This window comes from Mytilus trossulus, chromosome 6 (genome assembly GCF_036588685.1).
Source record: "Mytilus trossulus isolate FHL-02 chromosome 6, PNRI_Mtr1.1.1.hap1, whole genome shotgun sequence".
NCBI lineage: Eukaryota > Metazoa > Mollusca > Bivalvia > Mytilida > Mytilidae > Mytilus > Mytilus trossulus.
In genome coordinates this window covers 10,783,389-10,798,384 of record NC_086378.1, presented here as the reverse complement: position 1 = coordinate 10,798,384, position 14,996 = coordinate 10,783,389, and the positions used below count along the sequence as shown (strand labels likewise).

At 30.8% G+C, this 14,996-nt stretch overlaps 1 protein-coding gene across 1 annotated transcript; it reads left to right on the top strand.

Moving 5' to 3' along the window:
- The first annotated feature begins 1,773 nt into the window (after window positions 1-1,773).
- Window positions 1,774-6,749, top strand: LOC134720779 (transmembrane protein with metallophosphoesterase domain-like). The gene is made up of 5 exons (XM_063583275.1): window positions 1,774-2,560; window positions 3,191-3,301; window positions 4,264-4,429; window positions 5,772-5,911; window positions 6,368-6,749. Exons 1-5 carry the CDS (start codon window positions 1,891-1,893, stop codon window positions 6,553-6,555), a joined length of 1,275 nt encoding a protein of 424 aa, XP_063439345.1. The 5' UTR covers window positions 1,774-1,890; the 3' UTR covers window positions 6,556-6,749.
- The last annotated feature ends 8,247 nt before the right edge of the window (window positions 6,750-14,996 follow it).

Genomic DNA, 14,996 nt, shown 5'->3' with positions numbered 1-14,996 from the left:
TTAGATCATTCCATAAAACAGCAGCTGTATATTAAGAGTTGTTACCGTAGGTTGATGTTCGAACTGTTGGTATATCTACAATCTATCAAGGAATTGTATAGTTTTCGAAAAAAAAATTAACACAATTATTGAATTAATCTTAAGTAAGAAATATGCCTTGATTTGAGGAAGTGTTCACAAAGTGTTTTTGAAACTTTTATGCCCAGCCTCTGTTTAAAAAAGTTCCATATATTAGTTATATCTTGTTTGTAGGGTTTTTGAAAGTTGTGTAAATTTTTAGAACTTCCCGTATTGGGATAGATAGCGATAAGGTGTATAAAATGTCGAATCAAACATGTGAAATACATCTATTATCTCTATTGACGCATACGTCACATAAGATACGGAATTAGTCAAACTAGTATTTGAAATAGTATAATATATTTTAAAAGTGAAAGTTTCATTCCTATATTTCAGAAGAAAAACTGTAGCCGACCTCGAGCGGCAATTCGACAAAAGTAGTGACCTACTTTGCCAGCTAAAGGTGAGGTGAAGTCGAGCAGTGCTGTCTATATAACGCGAATTATGTTTACATATATGCAATTCAAAGAACTGACTATTATTTCAATAGCAAATTTGATTTAAACATTTTTGATTTTGACGCTATGTGATTCATTTTGTTAGATTGTATCAATTTTTATGTTATGAGATTTTTTTACCTTTCTTTTTTTTTTAACATTTAGTTGAAAAAATACAATATAATCTTGTTCTTATACATAAAGGACCATAAAGGTAGTATTAGACATATTTTAGAAATAATTTTAACTACATGTTGTGTTATGATTTTATTGCTACAAATGGATGCCCAATATTTTTAGGCACTGGTTACGGTTATAGGGAAATGTCACAATAATAAAAATATTATTGTTATATTGGAGACTAATTGCCGGAATACATAGTTGGGTAATGATCGAATTATTACGAATGTAACAATAATATTTGTGTCTATGATTACTTTGTGTTATTCGTTACATTAATGCACTTACAATATACGCTAGATTTACTTGTAAATAAACCTTCTATAGTTTCGTTGCCTATTTGTTTTCGCCGTAAGAAAGAAATTCCGATCATAAAATATCTGAACTGTGAAAATGAAAACACTGATTCCTCCGGTTTCGACATGTCGACAAATCGGTTGACATCTATGATCGATTGACTCCACAAGTGACTTGTATTTTTATGTTTTATTGCATATTTTTTCGGCTATGCTAAGTTGGAAATTAAAATCGGAGGCAAACATAAAATCAATTATGGACGGCAATGAAACATATTATAAAACTCACATGCTTCCAACAAAAAACATTGGAAGGTAAAACAAAACTTTGAAAATAACCTGCCTGAGGGAAGTAAATGACAACTTACAGTTTAAAATCTACTTTAATGTCCTTCAAAAATACGAATTCTAATTTTTGCTTTTACTAAAAAAAAAAACACATTTTAAAACTATATCAATTATAATTTACATTTTACTACATTATCAAATCAACTCATATCATGTGCAATATAATTTCTAAGTACTTACGATTTTGGGAGAACATTTGTAAAATGATTTCCGATTGCTCATAACATTTTTTGCTTTTTAAAAACGTACATTGTTGTCCTATTTTATGTATAAATATTTACTGGTAATTAGGTAAAGTACATTACCGCTTAAGATCATGACCATCGTCAAGCACTCTGGCTCATGTTCCTTGGCTATTATTTTATTCAGTAGATTTTCTTTAGCAGAGACAAAATTAACATACCATTTAAAGTATAGATGTCTTATAGGAAAACTTGTTATACAATATATTGTTATAATGTCTACTTTCGTTTTACCCTCATTGTTGTAAGCGATGTAAACAAACCGGCATGATCATGAAAAGAAAGGGTGCTTTAATCGTCTCTTTAGTCGCTATTGTTTTAAGTGTGCTATTTGCAGAATCATGGGTGCTTTCGCTAGAAAGCAAATTAAGAGGAAGAATTCTCAGAATTCAAGTTGTGATAATCATACAATGTGGCGTTGCAGTTATATCAATCTTTTTATGGAAAAATCTGTCTTCTGTATTTCAGACCAAAGGTCATGATGCATCGCCTCCTCGACTTTTGTGGAAATTTATACTTATACTGTATACAATGCTTGCCCATGGAAGTTATTTATCGAACATTTTTCTTGTCAGAACAGAACCATCAGTCTTAGCCATAGTTAGTTACTTGTGTTTAGGGGCACACATTCAGATGTTTACATTCTTGATCATAGCTAAAGCAGTTGGCTTCATGATCAGACTTTGCAAAAAGAGACCATTAAAACATAATAGTACAGCCATATTTGCAATGTTTTATGGTTTCTTAATAACAAGTTATGGCTATTACAGAATTTGTCAACCACCAATGGTTAAAAATGTTACTATTCCAATTAAAAATTTGCCACCCTTATTGAATGGCTTTACAATCACATTACTCAGTGATATTCATATTGGGCCAACTGTAGGAAAGAAACAGCTTGAAGTTGTAGTTGACATTACCAACAATCTTCAGTCAGGTAATAATATAATTAGGTACAAATGTATACAGATAAAATTAATTGTCAATATACATGTACATGTAACTTGATTTAAACATTATCATTTGATGTACTCAAATGTATGTGCATGCATATTTTTTTTATAAACTTCAATTGTCAGGTCTTATCTACAATAGTGTAAAATACTGTTTACGGTACAGAGTTGTCTCATTGGCACTCATACAACATTTTATGAAGTCTATGTACATTTTGTAGCATAAAGATGTCATATAATGAACATATCATATGGATTAATTATACATGTATTTTGAAATTTAATTGAAAAATAAAGACATTTTAGAAGTAAAAACCTTTAAAAAGAATTTGTAAATCTTGATAAAATGGCTTGCATTATAATATGTACTTTCTCCAGTAATGTGGAAACTTGTATCATAAAGGAATTCAGTTGAACAAGACAAACATTTAACATGAAAAACATGATGCTATTATATTCCTGTTATCCCTTTTTATATGTTATAAAAATTTATTTAATCTTTTGACAAATTTTCTCTGAAATATACAAATGCATTAAACTAGTATCTATATAGGTACATGTATATAAATACCAAGAATTGAAAATATTTTCATTAGTATTCATGTTTTTTTTAGATGTTGTTGTAATTGATGGGGATTTAGTTGATGGTGTTGTTTCAAAGCTAAAGGATGCAGTACAGCCACTGAGGGATATTAAGTCAAAATATGGAGTATTCTATGTCACAGGTAATGTACATGTATAAGAATAGTAACTGTATGAATACAAATCATTTCAGTAAGAATGATATGATTATACATGTAATTGATTCAATATAATATGCAAAGAAAATAAGTCAAAGTTTTGATATAATCTACATTTCTTATATAGTAAGATCTTGTCATCCAATACATTCTACCAACATGTATGTGATAGTTTCCCACTTCTTAAAAAGGGAAAGAAGAAACTCATCAAAAATACTACATAATCAGCTGATATTTTTTTACGCAAACATCGTGGTGAATGGTGATGCAACTGATAAAAATCACCTCTAGCTTCCTCTAGCCCTTTCACATATTAAGCAATAGTCAAGGTTAGTAACATCTGAGGATAAGATCTACTTATAATTGCAGAATGTTCAATGAATATACATTCATCGTCTAATTGAATATATCGGGTAATCAGATATTTTCAGCTGACATTTTGGGTATCTGATTAGCCGGGGTCTACTGTACAAAGTACAACAGAACACATTTACCACCAACAACCTACTCTGAATAAAAATCAGAAATATAATGTCCATTCATAGAAACAGAAATGCAATTAACCAACAATATACACATTGGAAATGACCAACATTTCTTTATACACAATGATACACACGCAGGTGTTTTATCCCTGAGATTATCACAAGCAAGGTAGTTTGTGTTGACATTACATGGAATGTCACTGATATCAATTATCTGTCATTTTTCTGTCATTAAAAACATTTGAATAACTTAAAACAATAATACACTTCAAGTATCACACTGTTACAAGACACAACATGTTTGTAAAGAATGTAAAACGATGGAAATAACTGAATGTAGTAAATAGTTATATACAACATACAAATATATGTACATGAACATGTATAATAAGTAAAATAGCAGATACAAAAGGATACAGAGTAATAGTAAGATTTATATCAAATAAGTTGTTTTGTTTCCAGGTAATCATGAATATTATACTATGGATGTAGAAAACTGGATGGAAACATTAAAAGAATTAGGTGTTCAAGTATTACACAATACTAATGTTAAAGTACCAGCAGACAAAGCAGACGACAATTCCTTATGTTTTGTTGGGACTGATGATATAGAAGCAGATAGGATTAGGTATTATATCTGGGCAAAAAGATTAGGTCCATAGTGCTCCTGTCGTAAGCATGAACATGTCTAAAAGAATATTGCCAGTGAAGAAAGCTAATAGCCCATCATATGTAAAATAACATTAGGGGAAATCTGTAACTTACAACATTAAGAATTTAGTCTGAAGCCTATCTCTTAACTTACAGGTGGTTACATACAAGATCAAGGCATACTCAATCACATGATCTGGTTCTAAACAGAATCAAAAACATTAGGAAGAAATACAAATTATAATATATGTAACTCTGTGTTACATTTAAAATATATCTTGCTGATGTTGGTATTATAGGTAAATTTATTAAATGCCTGAAACACACTTGGCTGTAAGGTTTTAGTTTATACACCATACACATGTTTTGTCTACATAAAAGAGGTATGAAAGATACCCGATGGATATTAAAATTCATAAAGAGAAAATAAACTTGGCTAGAAAAAACTAACAAACAATAGTACACAAAGCATAGCATAGCATAGAAAGCTAAAGACTGAGAAAAACATACCCCCAAAACTGAGGGTAATTTCAGTTGTCTGGAAGCTTAATCAGATTCTGCTCAGCATGTGGCATCCATCGTGTTGCTCAATTTAGTCTCATTAAAATACATTAGAGGGAATCATCGCAATTGGCAGGCCAAATGGTTGTTCACAAGCTTTTATCTTTTTAGAAAGCAAAGAATTCAAAGAAACTACACAATATTGAAAAATAATCAAATTCAGATAATCAAAAGTATAACAATTTGTTTAAAAAAAACAAGTAACTTGTGAAAAAGGTGAAAATACAAAAAACATATTCATGTCAGGTGAGAAGAGCAGTATCTGGTTTTAAAATGTAAGGTGTCTGTCTGATCTTGTCTCATAGATGTAAACTCCTTGTATCAACATTATTATAACAATTAATAAAACATTAGAATGAATCAATCATCTACAGAACCAAAATGTAAGGTGTCTTGTCTCATAGATGTATACCCCTTGTATCAACATTATTATAACAATTAATAAAACATTAGAATAAATCAATCATCTACAGTTTTTGGCTAAACTTTTAGGAAATTTTGGTCCTCAACGCTCTTCAACTTTGTACTTATTTGGCATTTTTAACTTTTTTGGATTCGAGCGTCACCTATGAGTCTTTTTTAGACGAAACACGCATCTGGCGTATTTACAAAATTTAGTCTTGGTATCTATGATGAGTTTATTTATCTACAGAAGCAAATAAAATTAGATTAAACAAAAAGAGTCATGCCTTTTATTCCAGGTGGTGTTTTGTTATGGACTTATATAAATTTATATTATCACAGTGTTTGCATTACAGGTACGATGGACATGGTATGAAGCTGGACACTGCTATTAAGGGTTGTTCCAAGGAACAAATCACTATTTTATTGGCACATCAGCCGAGTGCAGCAAAAATTGCATTGCAGTCAAATAATAAAATTGATTTAATACTATGTGGTAAGTACAAATCCTATTTGACAGAAAAAATAAATTATATTTTAGATCTTTAGGGAATATTTATATTAATCTTTTCAGATTTCACGATTCAATTGTTTGAATAAATCATTTAATATGTCTAAAAGCAACACACATATGAAGTCACAAGACTAGAAACAAATGGACCTAGATGTACCTTATTGTTTGTCCATGTGATTTCTTCATTATTATTTCAGATAATTACGTTCTTTGGAAAATTGTTTACAAACAAGTATTTTTTTAAGTCTTGAGTTGCATATAAAATCATTATCAAACAATCTAAGAATGTTCATTGCATATTTCCCACACACACATTCATCATTATTATGCAATACAATACAACTGAAAATTTATGAATATATTTGTCATTTATTTTATTTTGAAAAGATGTATGTTTTACTCTTTTATATAACACAGATTATCTTTTCTATATTTCAGGACATACACATGGCGGTCAAATGTTTCCCATAATAATAGGTGCCTATTTAACAAATCCTTTTTATGCTGGACTGTATCAGCATGGAGATTCATTTATTTATGTAACCATGGGGACTTATTACTGGGGATTCCCCATGAGAATTGGCACCCAACATGAAATTACAAAAATAACACTAGTGTCAGTGTGATTAAAATGATTGTGTTATGTTATGTGCCCAAAATCATTAAATGTTGCTGTAAAGTTATCAGTATTTTATAAATTACTTGCTTAATTGATATGATTTCAATTGGAAAATTAAGTTCTTATCATCATGCATGAGTGCACATGGTTGACTGATGATTTAATGACTATTAATTTCACATTCTTTCATTTTGCAGATGCATTTTTATACGACCGCAAATTTTGAAAAAATTTTCGTCGTATATTGCTATCACGTTGGCGTCGTCGTCGTCGTCGTCGTCGTCGTCGTCGTCAGTCGTCGTCGTCGTCGTCGTCGTCGTCCGAATACTTTTAGTTTTCGCACTCTAACTTTAGTAAAAGTGAATAGAAATCTATGAAATTTTAACACAAGGTTTATGACCATAAAAGGAAGGCTGGTATTGATTTTGGGAGTTTTGGTCCCAACATTTTAGGAATTAGGGGCCAAAAAGGGCCCAAATAAGCATTTTCTTGGTTTTCGCACTATAACTTTAGTTTAAGTTAATAGAAATCTATGAAATTTTGACACAAGGTTTATGACCACAAAAGAAAGGTTGGGATTGATTTTGGGAGTTTTGGTTTCAACAGTTTAGGAATTAGGGGCCAAAAAAGGGCCCAAATAAGCATTATTCTTGGTTTTCGCACAATAACTTTAGTTAAAGTAAATAGAAATCAATGAAATTTAAACACAATGTTCATGACCACAAAAGGAAGGTTGGTATTGATTTTGGGAGTTTCGGTCCCAACAGTTTTTATACGACCGCAAATTTTGAAAAAATTTTCGTCGTATATTGCTATCACGTTGGCGTCGTCGTCGTCGTCGTCGTCAGTCGTCGTCGTCGTCGTCGTCGTCGTCCGAATACTTTTAGTTTTCGCACTCTAACTTTAGTAAAAGTGAATAGAAATCTATGAAATTTTAACACAAGGTTTATGACCATAAAAGGAAGGCTGGTATTGATTTTGGGAGTTTTGGTCCCAACATTTTAGGAATTAGGGGCCAAAAAGGGCCCAAATAAGCATTTTCTTGGTTTTCGCACTATAACTTTAGTTTAAGTTAATAGAAATCTATGAAATTTTGACACAAGGTTTATGACCACAAAAGAAAGGTTGGGATTGATTTTGGGAGTTTTGGTTTCAACAGTTTAGGAATTAGGGGCCAAAAAAGGGCCCAAATAAGCATTATTCTTGGTTTTCGCACAATAACTTTAGTTAAAGTAAATAGAAATCAATGAAATTTAAACACAATGTTCATGACCACAAAAGGAAGGTTGGTATTGATTTTGGGAGTTTCGGTCCCAACAGTTTAGGAATTAGGGGCCAAAAAGGGACCCAAATAAGCATTTTTCTTGGTTTTCCCACCATAGCGTTAGTATAAGTAAATAGAAATCTATGAAATTTAAACACAAGGTTTATGACTATAAAAGAAAGGTTGGTATTGATTTTGGGAGTTTTGGTCCCAACAGTTAAGGAAAAAGGGGCCCAAAGGGTCCAAAATTAAACTTTGTTTGATTTCATCAAAATTGAATAATTGGGGTTCTTTAATATGCCGAATCTAACTGTGTATGTAGATTCTTAATTTTTGGTCCCCGTTTTCAAATTGGTCTACATTAAGGTCCAAAGGGTCCAAAATTAAATTTAGTTTGATTTTAACAAAAATTGAAACCTTGGGGTTCTTTGATATGCCGAATCTAAAAATGTACTTAGATTTTTGATTATTGGCCCAGTTTTCAAGTTGGCCCAAATCGAGGTCCAAAATTAAACATTGTTTGATTTCATCAAAAATTGAATAATTGGGGTTCTTTGATATGCCAATTTTAACTGTGTATGTAGATTCTTAATTTTTGGTCCAGTTTTAAAATTGGTCTAAATTAAAGTGCAAAGGGTCCAAAATTAAACTAAGTTTGATTTTAACAAAAATTAAATTCTTGGGCCTCTTTGATATGCTGAATCTAGACATGTAATTAGATTTTTGATTATGCGCCCAGTTTTCAAGTTGGTCCAAATCAGGATCTAAAATTATTATATTAAGTATTGTGCAATAGCAAGTCTTTTCAATTGCACAGTATTGTGCAATGGCAAGAAATATCTAATTTCACAATATTGTGAAATAGCAAATTTTTTTTTGATTAAGAGTTATCTTTCTTTGTCCAGTATAGTAAGCAAGAAATATCTGCAAGAATTTTTTTTAATTGGAGTTATCTTTCTTTGTCCAGAATCAACTTAAATCTTTGTTATATACAATATACAATGTATATTCACTTTTTACTACCAAGTGATCAATTTAAATAATCTTTACCATTCAGTGATAACAAGCAGTTTTTTTACATCTTAATATTTTATGATGTATTTAAATGAGTAGTAATTGTTGCAAACTCCATTAGAATATTTGAATTGAAATTAGTTTTGGAATAAGGGAAAGGGGGATGTGATTAAAAAATTGGGTTCAATTTTTTCTCATTTGAAATTTCATAAATAAAAAGAAAATTTCTTCAAACATTTTTTTGAGAGGATTAATATTCAACAGCATAGTGAATTGCTCTAAGAGAAAACAAAAATTTTAAGTTCATTTGAATACATTCATTCTGTGTCAGAAACCTATGCTGTGTCAACTATTTAATCACAATCCAAATTTAGAGCGGAATCCAGCTTGAATGTTGTGTCCATACTTGCCCCAACCGTTCAGGGTTCAATCTCTGCGGTCGTATAAAGCTACGCCCTGCGGAGCATCTGGTTCATTACTGATATATTCAAATGAATGAAACCAAAATATATAACGAGAATAATGATTTACTGTGATTTTAGCCAATTGCAATCATCCATTAAATCCAAGTTCTGCAAATTGGTTGGTTTTTTTTTTCATGTCATATGATTTTTTTAATTTATGTTTCAACAGTGAACAGTGCATCATGGGACTTATTCTGAAAGTGCACTAATCTATATTTGGAATTCTCACATTTCTTTTTTATTGATATTTTTACATATTTTTTTTCAAATTCATATTTATTTAACTATGAAACATAGTAAATATCGATTTTGAAGAAAAAAAACAAAAAATCCAGTTTTTGCAAAAGGGTAAAAAATGTTAGAAATAAAATCCCATACTGTAGATACTAACTGGAAGCAGCCTGGTGACAAATAAAAAACTTAACTTTCCTTATGCAATTACAATATGATCTATATATATATATATACATATTTCATTTCAATTTTACTTATGTATGAAATTTCTTTTTTCACCAAGGTTAAAGTGATTAATGTTGTGTCCAAATAAATAAGTATCTTCAAAGATGTCTAATGAAAGTTGTTAAGTTATCATATGAGGCTGTGTATTTATAAGTAGTCAAATATTTATTTAAGCTTTAAAGGTGCTCAAAGCTTTCTTTGAGAAGAATCTGAATTTATAGTTTAGAAAACCAAAGATTTTTGTTCACTATGAGTCATGTTTAACATTTTCATAAATGTGAACCATGTTTAAAAGGACTTAAAGATTTGTAGAATCACCAAAGGTCTGCTTTGCCATATGACAATGTATACTTAGCTTAGATTTTTATTTTAAAGTATAAAAAAATGTATGAACTTATATGAACTTGTACTGTGTACAAAATAAATTAACAAGAAAAAAACGAAAAATGAAAACAGAAAGCCCCTAATCAAATGGCAAAATCAAAAGCCCAAGCATATCAAATATGTGGATAATAACAAGTTAGTACTAACTCATTGGGAACTTGGTTGAGAATACTCTAAAGAAAACTGCCCATGGGCAATAGTTATTTGATAGAAAAAATAAAAGCAATTACTGTAAATCCTGATATTAATGTTTGTATTTATTCTTGCCAAATCACTGACCACTGCCACAACTGTAAAATCTAATTAATACATTGCAAAAATTCATAAAGGAAAATTGCTGCTGAAATGATGAATGAAAGTTTGTATTATTGGGAACCTGATACTGCTTTTTTCCCTTATTGATTAAAAGATCACAATAATTTCAGAATTTGCAGTTTATTTAAGCCAAATTTCACATGTAACTGCAGGATTATCATTTTTGTTTATTTCATCTTTTGTGTTCAAGGAATATACAATGCTTATGATGCAGTAATACTCAAATTTTAAACTTTGTTTATATCTTGTTTCTGTATGACTGTTTTATGTGTTCAAATAATTAGTTTTATAGTATCTGCTTTTTGTTGTTATGTAAATTATTCTGCTTACTTTTTATAGGAAATTGTTACTTTGTATTCTTTTATACGTGTTAACAATTTGTGTAATATCATACCTGATGAAGCATGCTAAATTTACATAAATATTGAAAAAAATCCAATTCTACACTAGGTATTTCAACTTTTGTATAAGGTAATAATATCTGACCGATGTGTATATGTATTCTGTTCCCAACAATAAAAATCATGATGACAACGAAATTTCATATAACATATAGTTGTAAAACTGTTCTTAAAACGAATTTAAAGAAAATACAATCCTGAAACTTAGGATCCAATAATCAAATTGAAGTTGACTTATTCTTGGCACCATTTATATTAATGCCACAGATGAAAAAAAAATACCATATGTTCAAATACAGAATTATCTTTAATTAAAAATTGGCTGAAAATAAGATAAAAAGTATATACATGTGTTAGTTAATAAATGAATCTTGGATTTAAAACTAATAAGGAATTTGGTCTATTTTTGACAATTTCAGTTCTGCCTGTTTATTTATTGTGATATTAGATTGAAATACTTATTGATCTCATGGTGTGCTTTATGTTATATCCGTCTAGCTAGTCACTTTATGTTATATCCGTCTAGCTAGTCACTTTATGTTATATCCGTCTAGCTAGTCAGAAATCAGGTGAAAAGTATTCCTTTTACAAGTTGAACTCTTCAATAATTTTCATGTTCCTGTAAGAATATTATTGTTTATAATATTATAAGCAATTGTTTTAATAAAAAGTAGATTTTGGTATCATACGATTTATCATATAATATTATTTTTTCTTAAAATATAACAAAAGGAGAAAATATCAGGTTATAAGATTTCTGTGTATAATATTACTTAATTGTTGCTTTTAGATCAGATTCCTGATGGTTTTTTTTAAATAAGCCTTCTATTGACTGATCGCTTTTTAATCACAGATAAGTCCTTTTAATATTCTGTACCCATCTTTAATGTCACTGTGGTAGGCTTCTTTAAAATTAATAAAAAATAAACTAAAAGGGTTCTTTACCGTGTAAAAAGATAAAATAGTTTCCTTTATGTGAACTTATGCTTATATATAATGATGGAAGGGAAATAGAGACTTCTCAAACAGAAGAAGGCTTATTGAATTTTTGAGAGAAAAAAAAATAACCGGCAAGTTACTTAATTATAAACACATGCAATCAGTATATTTTCTTAATTTAAGGGCATTTTTATTGTTATTTTGATTTGATTATAGTACTTTAGTCATTGTTTGTTTGTTATTTATTTACTGAAAATTTTAATGACAGCATATATTTGATTTTTTTAAACGTTTTCTTTGAATATTGTGAAATAAATTATTGCTAGTAAGAAGTTGTTTTATGTTTCAATAATATGTAAATTGGCAGTGAGTCAAACTTATAGAAAAAAATCACATATGACAGTACCGGTTTTAGGGAATATATATTATATTGCTAAACGAATAGTAAGGAAATTAAAAAATAATAACAGTAGTCTTAAAATTGCTAAATCATTTTGTTTTGACAATACTATCGTTTTTGTCGAGCCTGCAACTTTTGTTGCAGAAGGCTCGACATAGGGATAGTGATCCGGCGGCTACGATCCATTTAGTATAAGAAAAACAGACCAAAACACAAAAACTTAAGTATAACCACTGAACCATGATAATGAGGTCAAGGTCAGATGACACCTGTCAGTTGGACATGTACACCTTACAGTCCTTCCATACATCGAATATACAAGACCTATTGCTTATAGTATCTGAGATATGGACTTGACCACCAAAACTTAACCTGTCCACTGATCCATGAAATGAGATTGAGGTCTAATGAAAACTTCCGACCGGCATGAGGACGTTGCAGGGTACGCACATACCAAATACAGTTATCCAATTACTTAAAATAAGAGAAAATTTAACATTACAAAAATCTTAACTTTTTTTCAAGTAGTCACTGAACCATGAAAATGAGGACATTGGACATGTGACCGACGGAAAGTTTGTAACATGAGGCATCTATATACAAAGTATGAAGCATCCAGGTCTTCTACCTTCTAAAATATAAAGCTTTTAAGAAGTAAGCTAACGCCGCCGCCGCCGCCGCCGGATCACTATACCTAAGTCGACAAAAGTTGCAGGCTCGACAATAATATCAATGATTAGTAAAGAAGGCTAGTCATTTCAGCGTGTGCACTCTTGTTGTGCTGTATGTCCATTGCAAAAGTTTAAAAAAAAACCATGTATAATTTGTTATATTTTGACAAAGTTGACATGAACAGAAACGTTGGACTATGATGAATTCAAAGTTTATTTTGTTGTTCAAATACCATTATGGTTCATCAACTGTTGAAAATTTACTAATTGATTGAAATAAAGGGAGACATCCAATGTAGTGAGCGTTTAAAAGACAAAATTACAAGTTTGATTAAACCAGTATAACTTTCAATGAATGTAAGTTTATTTAACAATTACTGAGGAAGCAAATGAACTATAATGACATTGTTCTCGAAGACGAACTTGCAATGCCTTGATAAAAAGCTGAAAACAGTCGAAAAACAAACAGTATACAAAACACTACATAGAAAAATAATGACTGAGCATCACGTACTCTGCCAAAAACCAGAGGTTTGCTGCTCATGAGGCACTTGTCAGGTTGCTTATGTTAGATCACACCTACTGATTTGTATAAATTTGTATGTCACATTCGACAGGAAAGAGGACGGGATTGTGTTTACGACTATCCCGTCCTGTGAAAACGGATATTTAATAACGGTCAATTAACTTGTAATGTCTTCCATACAATGTTGGAAGAGGTAAATATAGAATAATGAAATTAGCATATCTAAGGATGTGTTCACACCAAACGCCGTGTAGAGTAAACATGTTTACAATTAGTTTAGTGTAGTGTAGACTGATTTCATATTACATTTGTTCACATCTATACAACTTGTTTAGCTACCTGTACATAAGATTTGTTCCCACTTGTAAACTATATGTCATTTAAATGTGCATTACGCAGAAATGAATTCAAAATTTTTGGAAATTTTTTCTAGCGGTGAGGGAACAACCATTTGACTTCAAAAGTGGGGTGGGGGATGGGAATGGAAATATTCCGATCCCCAATTTGAAAAAAAAAAAAAATGGTCATACAGATTATATTCTGAATCAAGAGTTTCCCCATACATTATAGTGTTGAATATTGAAAAAAAAGTATTTGATCACCAGCATCGAAAAAAAGGAATAGAAACGTACGCGCGAAAAAAAACATGACTCAGATAAAAAAAAAAATAACTCTCCCCCTTTTTTTAAGTTAAGTGGTTGCTACTTTATGAAAGCCATCTTTATAATTTGCAGCAGTTTGAATATACTAGAGATGTCTCGATAACGCATTAGAAAACGTTAGCTGCAACAGCGTGCTTACAGCCCCCCCCCCCCCCCAAAAAAAAAAGGATTGAGATATTAGGGATCACTTCATTTTTATCTTTTCTGTTCGTTTCAAATGGTATATGTCTTCTCCAAGGAGTATTTGGTAGAGGAAAAAGGGTAACGTTTTATTATTTATTTTACGTGTTATTTAACGGATCTGAGATACTAGACAAACATATCATTTGCCTCACACTTTTTTTAGTCGTGCATTTATTTATAATTGAATCGTTTTTTGAGTAAAGACCAGTGGCGAATATTTCTGTGTTCGTCAAGTCGATTCTGGAAGACCTTTTCAAATGAATAAGGCAGCACCTATTTACATTTTTTGTGGAGGGGGAGGGGGGCGTGAGCTATTGAATTTTTTCTGGACAAATTTTGGTGACAAGTCGAAATCAATTATAGCATTATATATAGTGGCAGATGAGGATGAAACAAACAAAAATTTTTTCAGGGCCATAAACTGGGAACATTTTTTGTTTCCAAAACAAAATCCATAGCTCCCCACCCCACCCCCTTGCCTTTATGTTTTATACTCAACTAAAATACCCCCCCCCCCCCCCCCGAAAATCAATTGGTTGCTGCCTTATGGGTTCGGCAATGATGCTGCTTTGAGTCTTAATAAGGGGTTAATAAAGTACGTTAATTTTTTTTTAACAAAAAAAAACTGTAAAATTTAGACAACAAATATAATTATCAAAAATATCAATTTTACTCAAAAATAGTTTCCTCCTTAAATATATACACGATAAAACTACTGTCCTAAATGCCTAGTTTTGTGTACACTTAACCTACACAAGGCCTACAT